Source organism: Leptonychotes weddellii, chromosome 16 (assembly GCF_054177405.1).
Source record: "Leptonychotes weddellii isolate Sample4059 chromosome 16, ASM5417740v2, whole genome shotgun sequence".
In the NCBI taxonomy this organism is placed as follows: domain Eukaryota; kingdom Metazoa; phylum Chordata; class Mammalia; order Carnivora; family Phocidae; genus Leptonychotes; species Leptonychotes weddellii.
Window position 1 is genome coordinate 11,298,331 of NC_138384.1, and position 19,890 is coordinate 11,318,220.

General features: G+C 44.4%; 1 protein-coding gene across 1 annotated transcript in view; it reads left to right on the plus strand.

Moving 5' to 3' along the window:
* The first annotated feature begins 6,935 nt into the window (after positions 1–6,935).
* Positions 6,936–19,890, plus strand: part of FA2H (fatty acid 2-hydroxylase) — a 47,971-nt gene continuing 35,016 nt past the window's right edge. Inside the window, exon 1 of the mRNA XM_006744401.3 lies at positions 6,936–7,451. Coding sequence (XP_006744464.2) covers positions 7,041–7,451 — 411 coding nt within the window. The 5' untranslated portion in view covers positions 6,936–7,040. The remainder of the gene's footprint in view (positions 7,452–19,890) is intronic.

Below are 19,890 nucleotides of genomic sequence, written 5' to 3' on the forward strand. Positions count from 1 at the left end.
TATTTATAATTATTATATCTTTCTGATAGTTTGATACATTTACATTTAACATTGCAAAATGTCCTTCTTTATCTTTAGTCACATTTTTGGGTTTTTTTTTTTTAAGATTTATTTATTTGAGAGAGAGAAAGAGACAGAGCATGAGCCAAGGGGGAGGGTCAGAGGGAAAGGGAGAGGCAGGCTCCCCACGGAGCAGGGAGCCTGATGCAGGACTCAATCCCAGGCCCCAGGGATCATGACCTGAGCCAAAGGCAGATGCGTAACCGACTGAACCACCCAGGCACCCCAACAATTTGTTTTAAAATGTATTTTATCTGATTTTAGTAAAGCTATTCCAGCTTTCTTATGGTTGCTGTTTGCTTAATGTATCTTTTCCCATCCTTTTACTTTTAACCTATTTGTATTTTTTAATCTAAAATATGGCTCTTATAGACAGAATATAGTTGAATCTTTTGGTTTTTAAAAAATCCAGTTTGACAATATCTGCCTTTTCATTGAATTGTTTAATACATTCACATTTAATGTTATTTTTGGTATAGTTGGAATTAAATGACATTTTACTTTTTGTCATCTATGTCTCACAGTTTTTTTGTTTCTCTTATTTCTCCTTTACTAGTTTATTTTGCATTAAGTGAATATTTTTTTAGTGTAACATTTTATTTTTTTTAATGATTTTTTTCAACAGATTTCTATGCATTCCTTTCCAATGGCTGTTCAAGGACTTACATATACATCTTAACTTATCAGAGTCTACTTCAGATTTATATTAACTTAATTTCAGGGAGATGTAAGAATGTTACTCTTATATAGTTCTATTCCACCTTCCTTCCTATTCTTTGTGCTATTATTGTTATATATATTAACTCTGTATGTGGTGTTAAAACCCTACAATACTTGTTATAATTACTCATTTATATAATTTTCTCTATTGAAGAAGCTGAAAAAAGAAAGGACAGAAAATACGTTTATAGAGGTATATTAACCTTTCTATTTACCATTTCTGATTCTCTTCATTTGTTCCTGTGGATTCCAGTTACTGTCTGGTATCATTTCCTTTCTCCAATATAGCTTTGCTCCTATCTACCTCCTTTGTACTCTTATTATCATGTATATTACATTTCTATATGTTATAGGTCCAATCATATGCTTATTGTTTTACAACCATACAATTTTATATTTAAAAATTTTTTAAATCTTTTAAAAAAAGTTTTATTAGTTATCCCTATAGCCCATTGTTTTTACTGAATTCTGTGTCTTTATTATTATTATTTTTTAAGATTTTATTTATTTATTTGACAGAAAGAGACACAGCGAGAGAGAGAACACAGGCAGGGGCAGAGGGAGAGGGAGAAGCAGGCTTCCTGCTGAGCAGAGAGCCCAATGCAGGGCTCAATCCCAGGACCCTGGGATCATGACCTGAGCTGAAGGCAGATGCTTAATGACTGAGCCACCCAGGCGCCCCGGGAAAACTAATAAAACTTAAATGTTCAATCTCATTGTTTCCGAGGAAATACAAATTTAAATCACAGTGAGAGACCAATATATACATGCCAGGATAACTAAATAAAAACATTTTTTTAAAGAGGAATAATACCAAGTGTGGCAAGGATGTGGAGAAATTGGAATTTTGGGTGGGGGGTGGGGTGTGATTTGGTATGTTTTCGGAAAACTGATTGGCAGTATCTACTGAAGCTGAACACACTCAAGTCTGCTGTTGGGTATCTACCTGACAGAAATGCATTGAAATGTTGATGAAAAGATATGAACAAGAATATTCATAGCTGTACTATTCTTAGTAGCCCCAAGCTGGAAGCAAGCCAAATAGCCATCTGTGACAGAATGCCTGACTAAGTGTGGCATCTTCACATAGGGGAATAGTATAGAGCAATAGGAACGTGCAAATGATTACCATACCTCAAAACATGGAGGAATGTCACAAACATAATGTGAGTAAAAAGAGGTAGTCACAAAAGAGCACACTCTTTATGATTCCATTAGTATGAAGTTCAGGGACGCCTGGGTGGCTCAGTCGGTTAAGCGTCTGCCTTGGGCTCAGGTCATGACCCCAGGTTCTCGGATCAAGTCCCACATCGGGCTCCCTGTTCCGCAGGGAACCTGCTTCTCTCTCTCTCTCCCTCTGCTGCTGCCCCTGCTCGTACTCTCTCTCTCTCTAAATATATATATCTCTGTCTCTCAAATAAATTAAATAATTAAATAAATAAATAAAATCTTTTTAAAAATACGAAGTTTGAAAGCAGACAAAACAAACATAGTTTTTGAAAACAATATGGTGATTTCCTTTGGGAAGAAGGTAGGTTGTAACTGTCAAAAAGGTGTGAGGGAGACTTCTGTGGGGCTCCTAGTGTCTATCTTCTGATAAGTGTGTGTTCGTTTTGTGAAAATTCATCGAGCTGTATATGCACTTACGATTTTATGTACTTCTTTCTGTGGATGTCATACTTTAACAAAAAGCTTACTTTACAAAGAAGTCATTTACAAGAGCAAAAAGAAAAAAAAACCCTGTAAGGTATACTTAGGAATTAATTTGCATATATGTGCAAGTCCTATATGCAAAAAAACTTTAAACTTTATGGAACAATATTACAAATGACTGAATAAGTAGAGATTTAGCTCAAGTTCATAAATAGGAAGACTCAGTATTACAAACATTAATTGTCTCCAAATTAATCTATAGATTCAATGCAATTCCTTTCATAATCCCAGTAGACTTTTTCATGGACTTTGACAAAATGATTCTAAAGTTTATATGAAAAAAAATCCAAGATAAAACAAGACACTCTTCAAGGAGAACAGGGTATGGGTAGCAGCCTTCCCAGATAACAGGATCTATTGTGAAGCTATGTAATAAAGACAGGGTGATATTGGCAAAAGGAGAAGCAAACCTGATCGTTACAGCAATATAGAAGATCCTCAGACTCATATATGGTACAAAAGGCCAAGTTTTAAGTATATAAATTATATCTCAATAAAAGAGCAAAATGACCTTATATGTTTGGATCTACTTCTGGACTTTTCTGTTCCATCGATCTCTTTGTTGGTTCTCCCCTTGAATATGTAGTTTTAAGTCTCAAAGTCAGGACGTGTAAGTCCTGCAACTTTGTTCTTTCTAAGTGTTGCTCTGGATATTTTGGGTCCTTTATATTGCCACATACATTTTAGAATTAGTTTATCAGCTTATCAATTTTTTCCTTTTATTTTCTTTTTTTAAAAGATTTTATTTATTTATTTATTTGCCAGAGAGAGAGAGAGAGAGTGAGCACAAGCAGGGGGAGGGCAGCCAGAGGGAGAAGCAGACTCCCCGCTGAGCAGGGAGCCCCATGTGGGACTCGATCCCAGGACCCCAGGATCATGACCTGAGCTGAAGACAGACGCTTAACTAACTGAGCCACCCAGGCGTCCCTTCCTTTTATTTTCTTGTCATTTATTTATTTATTTGGTGAGAACACTTAAGTTCTATTCTCTTAGCAAATTTCAGTTATATAATAGTTTATCAACTTCTAAAAAAACAACAACCAACGGGGTTATGATCGAAACTGTGTGGAATGTTTAGATCAGTTGAAGGATTTGAGTTTTTTTTTTTTAAGATCTTATTTATTTATTTGACAGAGAGAGAGAGAGACAGCGAGAGCAGGAACACAAGCAGGGGGAGTGGGAGAGGGAGAAGCAGGCTTCCTGCCGAGCAGGGAGCCCGATGCGGGACTCAATCCCAGGACCCTGGGATCATGACCTGAGCCAAAGGCAGACGCTTAACAACTGAGCCACCCAGGCGCCCGAAGGATTTGAGATCTTAATAGTGACTCTCTCAGCCCATGAACATGGAACTTGTTCTATCTGTGAACACTTTCATTTCTCTCAGCAGTGTTTTGTGGTTTTCAGTTAGAGGCCTTAGATTTACTTGTTGTTGTCTAATTTATTCTCACGTGTTTTGTGCTTTTTGACATTATTATAAATAGGATTTTAAAATTTCATTTTGCAGTTGTTTGCTGCCAGTAATTAAAACACATTGATTTTTGTATTTTGACTTTGGATCCTGTGAACTTGCTAAATCCACTTGCTTGTTCTAGTTGCTTTGTGAATTAGTTGACATTTTCAATGTAAACAATGATGTTATCTGCAAGTAGAAAGATCTTTGAGCCATCATCTCTGCTCTTTATGCCTTTTGTTTCTTTTCTTTTTTTTGCCTATATCACTATCTAGGACCCCTAACACAATGTTGAATATAAGTGATGTGAGTGGGCGTCCTTGCCTGGTTCCCAGACTAAGGGCTAGGGATTTTCATACATCTTTCATGGGGATGTAGAACAGTATAGCCACTTAGAAGTTAATTTATATTATCTTGTAAATTTGAACTCTTGCGTGCCCTGTGACCCAGCAACTGCATCCGTAGGTACAGAGGCTATAGAAACTCTTACTGTATGTAGAATGCTCATAATAGAAAAGAAGAAAGAAAAAAAAAAACTCAAGTAAAGAAAATGGGTAAATAAATTAATATAGTGGAATATGACCCTGGACTGAAAAATTGGTGAACTACAGTGACCCTCAGCAACGTGGATAAATCTTAAAATGATATTGAGTCAAACATGCAAGGCCACATAAAACAAAATACAGCATCAGGTGATTTTCATAAAACTCAAACAAAGCTAATCTAAATAACATATAGGCCTATATATATAGACGTGATAAAAATATGAAAAATAAAAAGCAAAGGAAGGATAAGCACAAAAGTCAGGACAGTGATATCTCTTGGGAGGAGGTAGAAAGATGGAGGTTTTGGAGTACAGAGACAGGTGCAAGTTTTTGCAATGTCCCAGCCCTTGGGTTGGGAGGCAAATTCACTGAATTGGTTATACTGTTTTTGCTTTGAAGCTTACAAAGGCTCTTTTGTTTGCATTCAAAGTATTTTAAAAGATTAAAGAATTGAAAATAGCAAAATAACTGTTAGCATACCTTACAGAGTTGTTGTTTTCCACTTATACTGTCCTGGAGATTATTTCCTGTCAGTACACCCAGATCTACCTCATTCTCCCTAATGGCTACATAACATTTCACTGTGAATGCACCATCACTTAGTTACTTAGTCAGTTCTCCCTTATGATGAACATTTGGGTTGTTTCTAGTCTATAAACAGTGTTGCAATTATTATTACACATGCATCCTTATACGACATATCTGTAAGGTCACATTTCTAGAATTGGAATTACTATGGCAAGCAATGTGTTATGATTCTGAATAGATGCCTTAAACCACTTGTTCAACTTCAGATAATAGTTTAAGGCAATGGTGAGAAATGCAAACAGGGGTTTCCCCAAAGTTATTGTCAGCAAGGAGTACCAGAGGACACCTGGAAGTGTGTGCCTGACTGCTTTTGCACGCGCAAGGTATTTGGAACAGAGAAGGTGTGGAAATGGGGTGAGGGTGACTGTGCATTCACCACTTTTGAAAAGTGACATTTGTGACCTAATGCCTCCAGGCCTGTTGGACAGGAGTTCCATCCAGATCCATAGACTCAGCCCAACTCTTGCCCACTCCCTGAAGGTGCGTCAGGAGAGGCCTAGAAGGGGGAGAAGGAAAGGACAACTATCCTGACCTTGGGCACATCTATTGTTGGGGTGGCCTCTGAGGCATCTGGGCCAGGCTTTCTCACAGTGCTGGCTGGGCAGAAGTGCCCAGTCCCAGAACATAAACAAGAGTGACCCTGAAAGTAACTTTTCCTGAGAGAGACAGAGCCCAGCTGGATTCTCTGTTCTCCCCTCAGGGTCTTCCCCCCAGGGCAAGGTTAGAGTTTTGCAAGTGAGGCAGGCACTCAGGGTGTGAAATTTATGCCCATGCCAAAAAACTTTATAATCAAGAAAAAGAATATTTTAATGCAGTATTTTTTAATTCAAAATTAATGCAAAAAATAATCCATGATGAACACAATACCAAAATTTTAAATATTAAGGACAAGATCCAAACTTGCACTTTACCACCTTGCTTCTCCTGCCTCACTAGCCCTGGTTCCAATAACCTTTATTTACAAAAACATGATTTAAAAAAATTCTTTTTTATAGGGGCACCTGGGTGGCTTAGTTGGTTGAGCCTTCGATGGGCTCAGGTCATGATCTCAGGGTCCTGGAATTGAGCCCCAGTCAGGCCCGTGCTGGGCATGGAGTCTGCTTAGGATTTTCTCTCTCTCCTTCTCCCTTTGCCCCTCCCTTGCTCTCTCTCTCTCTCTCTCAAAACAAACAAAAACTTTATTAAATATTTTGATAACTATTGTTATTGTGATAAAATATACATAATGTAAAATTTGCCATTTTAACCATTTTTAAGTGTACGGTGGCCTTAAGTACATTCACGATTGTTATGTAACGATAGGATTTTAAAATATTACATTAAAATATTATGTATTGTGGGGCGCCTGGGTGGCTCAGTTGGTTGGGCGACTGCCTTCGGCTCAGGTCATGATCCTGGAGTCCCAGGATCGAGTCCCGCATCGGGCTCCCTGCTCGGCAGGGAGTCTGCTTCTCCCGCTGACTCTCCCCCCTCTCATGTGCTCTCTCTCATTCTCTCTCTCTCAAATAAATAAATAAATAAATAATCTTAAAAAAAATATTATGTATTGTGATTATGGACTTTGGGGGCGCCCGAGCCCAGAGCCTCACTCGTCTTACTCTAGTCCTCGCCGTGCCTCCCCCACTCCTCGCCCCCTCCTGGAGCCTGAGAATCGAAAAGTGCAAGTTTCTCCCAACAGGCAGCTGCAAGAGTTATTCCAATAGCGATCAGGCCACCGAGGATGTCCGTCCATGCAGCCACCCGCGACAGGAAGAGTTGCGCAGTGCTCCGCCTGCATCTGCGCGTCCCCTTCGCTCTCCTCTTGCGACGGGACACACCTGGCGGGCGCGCCCTCTACCTGCCTGGGGCCACCTGGCTGGCGGCCCGCTGCGGGTGGCCCGCCCAGCTCGGGTCGCCCGGGCTTCCCCTCGGCCAATGAGGAAGAGGGAGCCTCCGGGCTCGGGCAGCGTCCGGCCGAGCGGCCAATGGGAGCGCGGCATGCAAATGAGCAGGTGCGGTGGCGGACGGCCCGTCAAGGCGGCCGGGGCTCCGGGGATGTTAGAGGAGAGCTGGGCTGCTGCCGAGCAGAAGTCCCGACTTCCAGCTGCGAGCTCCGGTCTCCAGCCATGGTCCCCGCTCCGCCCCCCGCCGTCTCCTTCTCGCCCGCCGAGGTCCAGCGGCGCCTGGCGGCCGGCGCCTGCTGGGTCCGCTGCGGGGCCCGCCTCTACGACCTCACTGGCTTCGTGCGGCACCACCCGGGGGGCGAGCAGCTGCTCCGGGCGCGGGCTGGCGAGGATGTGAGCGCCGACCTGGACGGGCCGCCGCACCGGCACTCGGCCAACGCGCGCCGCTGGCTGGAGCAGTACTACGTGGGCGAGCTGCAAGGAGACCCTCAGGTACATCCCGGCCCCGCGGTCACACGCCCCCTGACTCCCTTTCTTCCCGCCCCCACTCTCCACGCACCGGCAAGCCCAGTCCACCTGCCCTCTAGGAGGTCCCAAGGTGACAGCCTCCGCCCTCACCTTCGCTTCCCCCTTCTCTCCAGGTAACAGGTCACTACCCGCCCCCCTCACCAGGACTGGTCCTTCCTCTCCAGCATTGCTCCTGACCTGAGCCTCTTCTACCTGCTACTTCTACCACCACCTCCCAAGTTACTCCCTCCTTCCTACTTGTTCCTTCTGCAGCCTCGGCCATCTGACAATTTGGATCCCCTTTTACCAGTCCCTCACACTCCCAATCTTTCCTTCCTGTTCCCTTATCAGCCCCTCCCTCTTTGCATCTGTTCTTCATTTCTGTTGAATAATAGCTTCCAACCTCAGCTGTCCTCCCCTCCCCATCTCACCCTACTGCTGCTTCCGAAAGTCGCAGATCAGTTACCGTTCTCAGCCAGTTTGGATTTCTTGATACTGCCCAAGTCTGCACTAGGGCTTCCCTGGGTAGGTGGAGAGGTTGGGGCAGTGTCTTGGGTGGACTGTGTCCTCCCATCCCTCATACCTCCCTTTATTTCTTGTCTTGCATGCTGGCATGGGTGTCCAAAAGAGCGAAATGACAGGGTAAGCCACTGTTGGGGGGGCAGGGGCAGGGATTAGCACTGTGAACCGCATGCTGTGCAGGACAACCTTGTGTTGCTATTGAAGCCTCCAACTGATCCTGGTGTAGGTTTTGTTATCCCCATTTTAGGCTGTGGAAACTGAGGCTCAGGGAGGCTCTGTAATTTGTCCAAGGTTAAAGAGCTAGTTAGTGGAAAAGCCAAATATATCTGACTCCAAAATCGATGCTATCTCCATCCCAAGGATCTTGGGGTATGGGGGATTGCCCCAATCCACAGGGCTCCAGGTAGGCTGAGCCAGAGGCAAACTGACTCCTTGGGCTTCCCCGGGTTCGGCTGTCAGACTGGTGACAGTGGGACCATCATGCTTGGGTATTAAGCCAACAGTTCTTTCTTGCTTCTACCTCTTGTTCTCAGGGTGGCTCCAGGAAGTGCTTTTAGATCTTTGGATAAAAGGACTTGCCTCTCACTGCTCCTGGTGGCTCCGCACGGGGCCGTCTAGTCTAATAGGTCAGTCATTTCTTCACTCACTCACTTGGTCCTTTAATGATTGTTAGCACTGAGATAGGCACGGCGGAGGTGCCAATGGACAGAACCAATACAGTCTTCATGGAGCTAACAGGCTAATGAGGGAACATACTAATGGCACAATAATTATTTCATTATCTGGTACCATCAGAATGTGGATTTGGAGGTGAGGAGTTCAAGGAGAGCTTTCTTGAGAAAGTGACATTTGTACTGAGAGCTAACTGATGGATAGGGTGTTAGCGTGGTGAAGTGTGGTGAGACAAACGTTCCAGACAGAGGGAACAGCGTGTGTGAGGAAGGCTCTGAAGGGTAAGGACTCGGCACAGTCAAGGGACAAATAAAACCAATGTGGCCAGAGGCTGGTGGGCAAAGAGAGAGGAGGGAGGAGGCCAGAGATCAGCTACATCATGAAGGGCCTCCTAGGGTGTGGGCAGGATTTGGGACTTGATTCTAAGAACAACAGGAAACCAGGGAAGGGATTCAATCAAGCAGGGGTGTGGTGTGGTCAGATTTGCATCTTTGGAAGAACACCCTGGCTGCGGTGCCAAGAAAGACTAGAGGGAGCCCAAGTGGGTTTGAGGAGACCAGGCAGGAGTCTACCGCAGAGCCTGGGCAAGAGGTGAAGGTGGCTTGCACGATGGTGGCGATGACCAAGGGCAGAAGGGGGTTGAATTTGGGAGATTCCATAGGTAAAATGCCAGGGCTCAGCATTCTGCTGTGGCAGCCCAGCTGACTCCTGGAAGTTGGTGTTTGGTGTCAGGTCATGTTGAAGGGGCAGAGAGGTTTAGCTGTAGATATAACTCAGGGTGAGTGCAGGAAACGAGAGGTTGGGACCAGAACACTAGAGATTTCCAGGCTTGTGATGGCTAATGGAAGCCATCCTACAATGTAACTGTGTCCTATAAACAGGAGCCTTAGGGTCTGGCTTCTCTTCCCAGATAGCAAGGATCACCCTAGGCCAGTTGCCCTAGTTGGTTCCGCCCCCCAACTCTGCTAACCACCCAACACTATGGGTTGCTTGTGCTTTGCTTCGCTTCGCTTTGCCTTACTTGACCCTCAGGGAGGACTCAGAGAATAGGGAGACCAAATTTGCTTCCTACCCCTGCACTCACCTGTTACCCCAAGAGTCCCAATGTAGCCATGTTGCAGGCATCCTTATATCTGGGCCCCAGTCTGAGGATATGGGGGAAAAAAAACTAAAAACTAACAACATACTTACAAACCCATGGCTCAAACCTGACCAGTAGCCACACTTACCCAATACTCCAGTTGCCTGTCAGCTTCTGTCTACAGATTTCTCTTCTGGAAACTAGTATAGTGTTGTCTTTAAATTGAGGGAGAAAGGTAGTTGGAGGAGAAATCTGGAATGGGGTATCCTGTACAGAGAGAAGCCCTCTTCTTACAGCCTGAATGGAGACATTTCTGTCCTTTCTGGCTAAGCCCTTCAAGCAACCTTCATATTACTTTCTTTACGTCCCTTCTCTCCTCCTGCTAGACCAGAGATGCTGACATCTGCAGAGCTTAGAGCCCAGCTCCTGGAATGTGAGGACCAGGAGGGGTGATGGGAAAGGGGAATGTCATGAACCAGCTCCGTTTGTTTGGAGTTCATTTCTTTAAGATTTAATTATTTATTTGAGAGAGAGAGAGACAGAGCACTAGCAGGAGACAGAGCATGAGCAGGGCAGGGAGGGGAAGAGGGAGAAGCAGGCTCCCTGCTGAGCAGGGAGCCCAAAGCAGGGCTTGATCCCAGGACCCTGGGATCATGACCTGAGCAGAAGGCAGACGTTTAACTGACGGAGCCACCAGGTGCCCCTAAAGTTCATTTCTGAATGGTACTCCTCCTAGGGGGTCCTTCTTCCCCAGTGTAGTCCTTGGAGGGGAGCGTCCTGGAGCTCACCTATGAAATTTCCAGGGAGAAGGCATGGTCCCTTTGGTTTCCCCTGTTCTCCAATTTACCACACCCCTTCACACACCCCTAGGTACTCTTACACACATTCACACTCACACAAAGGCACACACACACACACACACACACTCACACACAAAACAAGTCAAACTTGTTTGAGCCAACATACTGTCGGGATGAAACAAGGTCTGCTCTGGCCGTGGTCTTGCACTTGAGGAAGCTGAGCTGCCCACCTAGAGCGAGTGAGAGGGCTATGGCTGAGCAGAGAAGTCAAGCCTTCTTCTCATCCTGACCCTTGGGTGGGGGAGGGGGAGTCAAGCTCCTCACTCCAAGTTCAGGTAAGAGCAGTGTTCTTCCAACTGTATGTAGCTCAAGTCGTTAGTGGGGGCATGAGGTCCATTTATTGAGCTGCAACCAGCATTTATTAGTTTATTTTAAGATTTTATTTATTTATCTGTTTTAGAGACAGAGAAAGACAGAGAAAGAAAGAGAGCATATTAGCAGGGGGAGAGGCAGAGGGAGAGAATCCCAAGCGGACTCCCCACTGAGCACAGAGCCCGATGTGGGGCGCTGTCTCACAACCCCAAGATCACGACCCGAGCTGAAACCAAGAAGTGGACGCGTAGGCAGCTGAGCCACCCAGGCGCCCCTGAGCTGCAAACTGCATTTAAAAGGAATAAGTAGGAAAGGAAAGAACTTTGGGTTCAAATCTCCTCCCAAGGTCATAGATACTGTGTTTCCCAGACTCGGGTCATCCATGAATCATTGTCAGGTTTTGTTTTGTTTTTTTTTCTGAAATGGTATACCACTTGAACTATTATACTTAATATTTATTTATTTGTTTATTTATTTATTTATTTTTAAGATTTTATTTTTATTTATTTGAGAGAGAGAGAATGAGAGAGAGCGAATACATGAGAGGGGGGAAGGTCAGAGGGAGAAGCAGACTCCCTGCCGAGCAGGAAGCCCGATGCGGGACTCGATCCAGGGACTCCAGGATCATGACCTGAGCCGAAGGCAGTCGCTTAACCAACTGAGCCACCCAGGCGCCCCCTTAATATTTATTTTTAAGTAGATTCACTTTCTATTTTCCCACTTACTCACCCTAGGGAATAATACCAGTGACATCCTAAGTTTTACATGCACTTGAAAGTAGATAGAGAGCTATTCAGATAAGAAATGCTCATCCCCTGTATCTCCTAAAATCATCTTGGGTACCATTGGTGGAGTAAATATCATACTTTGGAAAACATACAAAGCAGAGCTTCTTAAACCTGGTGTTCTATGGATCATTTTCTGGGATTGGTGAATGAGATGAAATGTGTGCATTTTTCTAGTGAGAGAGCAACTGCTATTATCATAGTCCAACCAGAATCCTCCCCTCACTCCAAACCAAGAGGCTAATAACTGTGAAAGGGTGGCTTGTACTCCCCCCACCCCCCACACCCGCGGACCTCGGGAGGTCTTCCTGTGGGCAAACATCCGACCGTGCTCTGGCTAGAAGCCCTCTGAGAAGACCCCAGAGGAAGGCAAACCTCAACTCCCCAGCCACTGCTGTTGGCATAACTCCGATGTCCAAATGACTCTGGGTGCTGGGTCCTAATCCCACAGGGTGCATCCCTCTCTGAGCGGCTGAGAAGTCTGTGGCTTCTGCCACGTGTGTTTCTGCCAGCCTTTGGGGGTCTGGCCACACAGAGCCTCAGGGCTTGAGTAATTCAATGGGGCAGGACATCTAAGTGCAGGAAGACTCAGAGTGCCCACCCCACCCCTGAAACTATCCTTGCCAGGGTCATCAGGACCTTTGCCTCACTGAACCCGGCCACCAGTTCACACCTTACCTCACCTGGTCTGGCAGCAACTCGACGCAGTCACGACTCCTCTTCCTTGATACACTTTCTTCACTTGGCTTCCGGAGCCTGAATCCTTTAGTTTTCCACCTGCGGGAGTTTTCTATGGCTGCTGTAAGAGATCACCGTAAACTCAGACTTGACGCAAATGTATTCTGTTCTAGTTCTAGGGTTCAGAAGTCAGAAATGAGTTAGCGGGGCAGCCTTTCTTCTGAAGGTTCTAGGGAAGAATCCATTTTCTTGCCTTTTCCAGCTTTTATTTGTTTGTTTATTGGAAACGATGGTTTTTATTTCTTTCTTTCTTAAGTAGACGCCACACCCAGCATAGAGCCCAATGAGGCACTTGAACTCACAACACTGAGATCAAGAGTCGGATGCCTAACTGACCGAACCACCCAGGCACCCCCTTTTCCAGCTTTTAGAAGCTGCTGGTATATTTGGCTCCCCCAGCCAGCAGTTGCATCTCTCCAACTTTTGCTCTCATGTCTCTTCTTCTGTGACCCTCCTACCTTCATAGTTCACTTCTTTTTTTTTTTTTTAAGATTTTATTTATTTGACAGAGAGAGAGACAGCCAGAGAGGGAACACAAGCAGGGAAGTGGGAGCAGGAGAAGCAGGCTTCCCACAGAGCCGGGAGCCCGATGCGAGGCTCGATCCCAGGACCCTGGGACCGTGACCTGAGCCGAAGGCAGATGCTTAATGACTGAGCCCCCAGGCGCCCCTTCATAGTTCACTTCTGAGGTCCCTTGTGATTACACTAAGCCCACCGGAATCATTCAGGATCATTTCCCCATTTCAAGGTCCTAAACTTAATTACATCTGCAAAGTCCCTTTTGCCATGCAAGGTAACATATTCACGGGTTCCAGGTATGGGGACATAGACTGGGAGGCAAGTGGGTGCATTACTCCACCTACCTTACCACCTGTAGCCCTGGTGATTAGTTCTCAGTCTCTTTTTTGCAAGTTTCTCTTGCTCATTTCACAGAAAAGTTTGCAAAGTTTAAATGGAACCACACAACATGTACTGTGCTAGATGGCTTCTTCTATTCAATACTATGTCTAGGAGATTATCTGTGTTTTCCTTACTCTTTTTTTTTTTTAATAAAGACTTTATTTATTTATTTATTTATTTGAGAGAGAGAGCAGGAGTGGGAGTGGGAGGGGCAAGAAGTAGACTCCCCACTGAGCAGGGAGCCCAACGCGGGGCTGGATCCCAGGACCCCAAGATCATGACCTGAGTCAAAGGCAGATGCCTAAATGGCTGAGCCACCCAGGCGCCCCTTCCTTGCTCTTTTTTTTTTTTTAATATTTTATTTATTTGTCAGAGAAAGAGAAGGAGGGAGAGCACAAGCAGGGGGAGCGTCAGGCAGAGGGAGAAGCAGGCCCCCCACTGAACAATGCAGAACTCGATCCCAGAACCCTGGGATCATGACCCAAGCCGAAGGCAGGCATCCAACTGACTGAGACACCCAGGCCTCCCCTTCCTTACTCTTGATAGCAACTGTCTCCCCTGTCTGCTCTGTCCTAGAGAAGCCACAGACTCTAGAAAGGAAAAAATGGAGACTAACTGGAAGACAGAGTGGATGGCTTGCACAGACCACGTGCTAATTCTCATGAGCGTCCTTAGTCTTCCTTCCAGGATATCTCCCCACTACAGCCCTACTTTGGCCAGCACCCCGCTAAGCTCATTCTTGCAGCAGTCTCCCGGGCAGATCTCTCCCTGCCCATACTTCCCGCACCCAAGTGCCTGAGACCTTTTCTAAAGAGAATTTTGTTATATCATAGCAGTATTCCTAAGCCGTTAGGGCCTCCCCACTGCCACACCCTTTCAGTCCTCCTCCAATGCCTACTTCTTTCATAGACCTTCCCACCCCTTCCCAGCACCTGCGTTACAGAGTTCATAATGTTCTTCCTTATTTACACTGTTTTCACTGTGTCTTATCTTCTCAACTAAACTATAAACTCTCTGAAGACTGGAATCGTCTGATTCATCTAGATTCCTCTAGGACACACTAGCACACTGGTGTATGCCAACAGGAACTAATCAGTGTTTGAATCAATGAATAAATGAGCTGCTTGAAAAACTGAGACCTGAACATAATTGAAAAGGAAAGTGGTAATCTTAGCACACACAAGATACTTCAAGAATTACAAAGTTAAAAAAAAATCTTGTTCCAGTTCCTCTTTGTTGGCTAAAAGAGCTGGGAGTTTGATGGAAAGGATGGAGGGCTATCCAGTGAGTCACTCATTTCTGCCTTTGTCCCCAGTTATTCTCAGCCAGAGAGTTGGCCAGTGTCTTCCATACCAGGCTACTCCCGTTCACGCATGCCCATGAGTCCCCTACGGAGGTAGGCATGAAGTTAACCACGGAAAATGCCAGTTGAGAGCCCTCATTGCTCTCCAGGCTGTGACCAGCCCCATGTGGCTGTAAGTACCAGAAATCCAGGCAAGACGCATGATGCTTGGATTTCCAGTTCTGTTTACTCTTTCCTGTGTCTTTTCATGCAAATTTCTCTAAACCATATGGTCTCAGAACTGCAGTTCTCAGTCTTCTCTAATCACTGCACATCTAGGACGATATGATATATAAACTTCATACTTAAGATTTTTTGTTGTGAAGCATAATTCTCCAAATATTTTCTTTTCCTGCTTTGATAGTATATTGCAAGGTATTTAAATAGCGGGACCAGATAAGTAAATTTGGGGACCTGTGATGCATATAAATATGTAAAGTCCTGTCATAGGAAAACTAACAGCCAGAAATTCTATTGATACAAGAACAAGTGACTACACAGATAAACCATGCGATCTACAACAAACTTGGTTGATAATTACCTACGTGAAGTAGTCTTAATTTCTCCTTTAAAGGGAATAGAATTTAAAAGTAGAGTTCTAGTTCTTTACTTTCTTCTGTGCCCCCATAGAACCTTCCCAACAGTGCTTAAGCTCAGATTTCCCAGTGGAAAGTGGATCTCCAGTAACAGTTTTAGTTTTATAAGTTCCAAATGTTGATGGTCCATGATATACCACTTAGTTGCTAGCTCTAGTCTTTAAAAAAAAAAAATTTATTTATTTGATAGAGAGCCCGTGTGCACAAGCAGGCAGAGCACCCAACATGCGGCTCGATCCCAGGACCCTGGGATCATGACCTGAGCCAAAGGCAGACGCTTAACCAGCTGAGCCACCCAGGGGCCCCTAGTCCTTAGTCTTCTATAAAAACAAAACTCTCTGAAACAGGCATCATTTATCCACAAAGATGAAAAACCTCAAATTTTTTTAAGTCAATTCAAGGCCCACACTTTGAGACTGGCTGCTATTGAGGAATAAAGGACACCTACACTGGACTGACTAAAGACAGCTTCTGTGATCCTATACACCACTCCCTGCAAGCCAGGGACAAGGGCAAACCAACCTAATTTAGTGGTTGCTTTCTCTTATCCCAGGCAAGACCCATTGGCATGCCAAGTGTAATGGCTTTTGCAGGTTGGAAATAGGGTGCCATTAAAAATTCAGTTGTTCAGGGATTCCTGGGTGGCTCAGTCAGTTAAGGGTCTGCCTTCGGCTCAGGTCATGATCCCAGGGTCCTGGGATCGAGCCCCGCATCGGGCTCTCTGCTCAGCGAGAAGCCTGCTTCTCCCTCTCCCACCCCCCCTGCTTGCGTTCCCTCTCTCACTGTGTCTCTGTCAGATAAATAAAATCTTTAAGAAAAAAAAAAAAGAATACTTGGATAATAATGATCCCTCTAGAACTAATAGTTTGTATGGCGATTTACATTTTTCTAGGTATTTCTCATAGATTTCTATTTGAACCCTTAATGTAGGTGGGGCAGGTGCCAATTCTCCCATTTCATGGATGAGAAACGTGTAGTTCTAAGAGATCCTGGAATGTGGTGGGTCTCCAGGTGCCCAGTATTTCCACTGCACACACATGGGGCAAATCTTAAGCATGTGCTTAAACCAAGGGGGATCTTTTTCTTATTGATTTATAATCACTCCTTATATATAAAGGATATTAGCCCATTTTCTATCATACATTTTACTATTTGTCCTTCAGTTTTCATTTGTCTTTTGACTTGTTTAATGTTTTTTCTCCATTTAAACCTTTAAAATTTCCATGTTGTAAAACATATTGTTTTATCATTCTTAGAAAGACCACCTCTACTTTAAGATTTTATACATAAAAAACATTTTAGGGGCACCTGGGTGGCTCAGTCAGCTAAGAGTCTGCCTTTGGCTCAGGTCATGATCCCAGGGTGCTCTCTGCTCAGTGGGAAGCCTGCTTCTTCCTCTCCCTCTGCCTGCCGCTCCCCTCTGCTTGTGCTCTCTCTGTCAAATACATAAATAAAATCTTTAAAAAATATATTTTAGTATCAGGGTGCCTGGGTGGCTCAGTTGGTTTAGTGTCCGACTCAGGTCATGGTCTCAGGGTCGTAGGATTAAGCCTCGTGTAGGGCTCTACGCTCAGCAGGGAATCTGCTTGAGATTCTCTCCCTCCTCCTCTCCTCCTCCCCCTGCTCACAGGTGTTTGCACGTGTGTTTTTTCTCTCTCTAAAATAAATAAATAAAATCTTAAAAAATATTTTAGTATCTTGCTAATAATGTTATGCTTAATGTTTTTATTATTGTTTTTTTTTTCTTAAATTTATTATCTACCTGAATTTTTTTTAGTATAAGGAACAAAATAGAGATTATTTCAGGTTTACATTTTTCCGAATGACCAACTGGTTATCCCAGTAGATTTATGGAATAATCACTTTTCCCACTGGTTTAAAAAACACCTTTATCACACATCAACCATTCAGAGATATATTTTGGTCCATTTTGGGGCTATATTCTGTACCAACGAAATCACTCATTTTTTGTTAGGTTTCAGCCTTTAGTTAGTTGTTTTTTGTTTGTTTTGTTTGTTTTTCTTCTTTTTCTTCTTCTTCTCCTTCTCCTTTTTTTTCTTCTTCTTCTTCCTTCTGTTCCATTCCAGGCATGATTCTGCCCCCACCTACTCCACTAGAGAAAGCAAAGGGCAGGACAGGGGCTGAGCATCATTTATGGGCCATGTTGCTGGCCTTGAGGAAACAGTCTGACTTTCAGGAGCTGGGGCTGTTTAGCATGCCCTGGACCCTGAGGTCATGTGGCCAGAGCAGGGAGGAAGCAGCTTAAGGAAGCCCACACAAGGTGACATGCCCCAGTCACCAAGACTGGAAGGGAGGGGGGGCGTTCAAAGTGGGTGTCCAAGCGGTCATGGAATGGTAATGATTTCAGCGGGGAATGCAGGGGTGGGAAGGGGTGTGGAGAGAGTGCCTGGTAGCTGCCTTGCAGCTAGAAGTCTGGACACAGGTGGTTCTGTGTGCCTTCCCTGCATTGTGTCCACAGCCTGTAGTTAGAAGCTAGAAGAATAGTGAAGCAGCCGTGTTTGCTAACAGGGAACCTAGTGTCCTTCTTGCAAAGTGCTGTAAATCTCACACTTCTTGTCCCTCTGGCCAAGGGAACTGCATACTTATCCCCCCACCTTCCTTCATCAAAATCAAACGAGGAGCTTCTTAAAAATAGATTCGTGGGTCTTCCTGGGATGATGGAAATGTTCTACATCTTGATTTAGACATTGGCTACAAGGAGGCATATAATTGTCAAAACTTATCAAACTATACACGTAAGATTGGCAATCTTTGGGGCGCCTGGGTGGCTCAGTCGGTTAGGCATCTGCCTTTAGCTCGGGTCATGATCCCGGGCCCTGGGATCATGCCCCATGTCGGGCTTCCTGCTCAGTGAGGAGTCTGCTTGGTCCTCTCCCTCTGCCCCTACCCCCCAGTTCGTGCTCTCGTTCGCTCTCTCTCTCAAATAAATAAAATCTTTAAAAAAAATTGGTCATCTTTTACTGTATGAAAATTAGACCAAATTTTTTTAAAGGGAGGCAAATAAATTTAACACTTATTCAGTAATCATGCCTTTGGATATGACCTCATGATTACAAGAGTTAGATGTTGACATATACAAACCTTTAAAGAGTGCTTTTAAAAAGAACCCGTAGGATGTAAATAAATGGTAGGACTTAGGTAGTGGGGATACATGTGTTCACGGTGAGTTTCTTTCAGATTGACTGCAGTTTAAAATTCTTCAATAATAAAACATTGGAAAAAACTAAGTAGTCACATTATAGACATCACAGAGAGATATATGTTCTTAAACGATAAGTGGAAAAATAAAGCAACAGCACTTGAACGGTTAAGTGCAACAAAGCATCACATGTCTAGTAATATTGTACTACTTTCCTAGAGCAGCTGTAACAAAGTACCACAAACCAGGTGGCTTAAAATGAGGGGAATTTATCATCTCAGTTCTAGAGACTGGCAGTCTGAAATCAAGGTATGGGCGGAGTTGGTTCCTTCTGGAGGTTCTGAAGGAAAATCTGTTTGCCTCTTTCCTGGTTTCTTAGCTTATAGGTACATCATTTCAATCTCTGCCTCCATCCTCACAAATGCATTTTTTCCTGTACCTCTTCATTTGCATGTCCAAATTTCCCCTCTTCCTTTAAGGACACCAGTCGTATTGGATTTACAGCCCACCTTAATCCAGTATGACCTTAAATTAACTGAATTACATGTGCAAATACCCTATTTCCAAATAAAGTCGCATTCACAGGTTCTGGGTGAACATGAATTTGGTCTGGGTGGTGGTTGGGGGAGACACCATTCCACCCAGTACAGATATCATTAAACAACTGTGCCGACAACCTAGATGGAAGTGAATAGGATGCGCACCAAGAACTGTGTTAGATTTCAGGAAAATGACTCCATTGGCAACAGAGATTCGAATAGTGAAGACTTGTGTGAAAAGTTTGATGTTTCATTTGAGTGAAAAAACATACCTGTAAACTAAATCAAAGAATTAATTAACATAATATACTACATATATATTTATGTGAGTATGTATATATTATATGTATTTTTTCCTCCAGGGGCATGCCCCAAATCCATAATTAGTATCCATAATTAATCCATAATTAGTATCTCTGGAGGTGGGGCGCCTGGGTGGCTCAGTTGGTTAAGTGTCCAACTTGATTTTGGCTCAGGTCATGATCTCAGGGTGGTGGGATCGAGCCCTGCGTCGGGCTCTGTGCTCAGCAGGGAGTCTGCTTGAGATTTTCTCTCTCCCTCTCTGCCCCTCCCACCCAAATAAATAAATCTTAAAAAAAAAAAAAAAAAAGGACTCTCCAGAGGCACGACCCCGGAAATCTATATTTTGAACGAGCACGCTGTGTGGCTCAGAAGCATTGTCAAGTTTGCAGCCCACTGTCCTAGAAGGGTAAGGGCAGAGGGAAAATGGGATGGAAAACTGGAGGCATGAAAGTTGCTCAGTGGACAGATCTCTCGGGATTACTAAAGAATCGGCATCCCCAAGCTCCGACTGTGGGGCTTGGCACAGAGCAGCTGTGCACACGGGCCACCCTCTCACCCACCCATCCAGAAAGAGCAGGGTCCTGGGGTCTGCAGCCCAAGATCTGTGTCCTGGT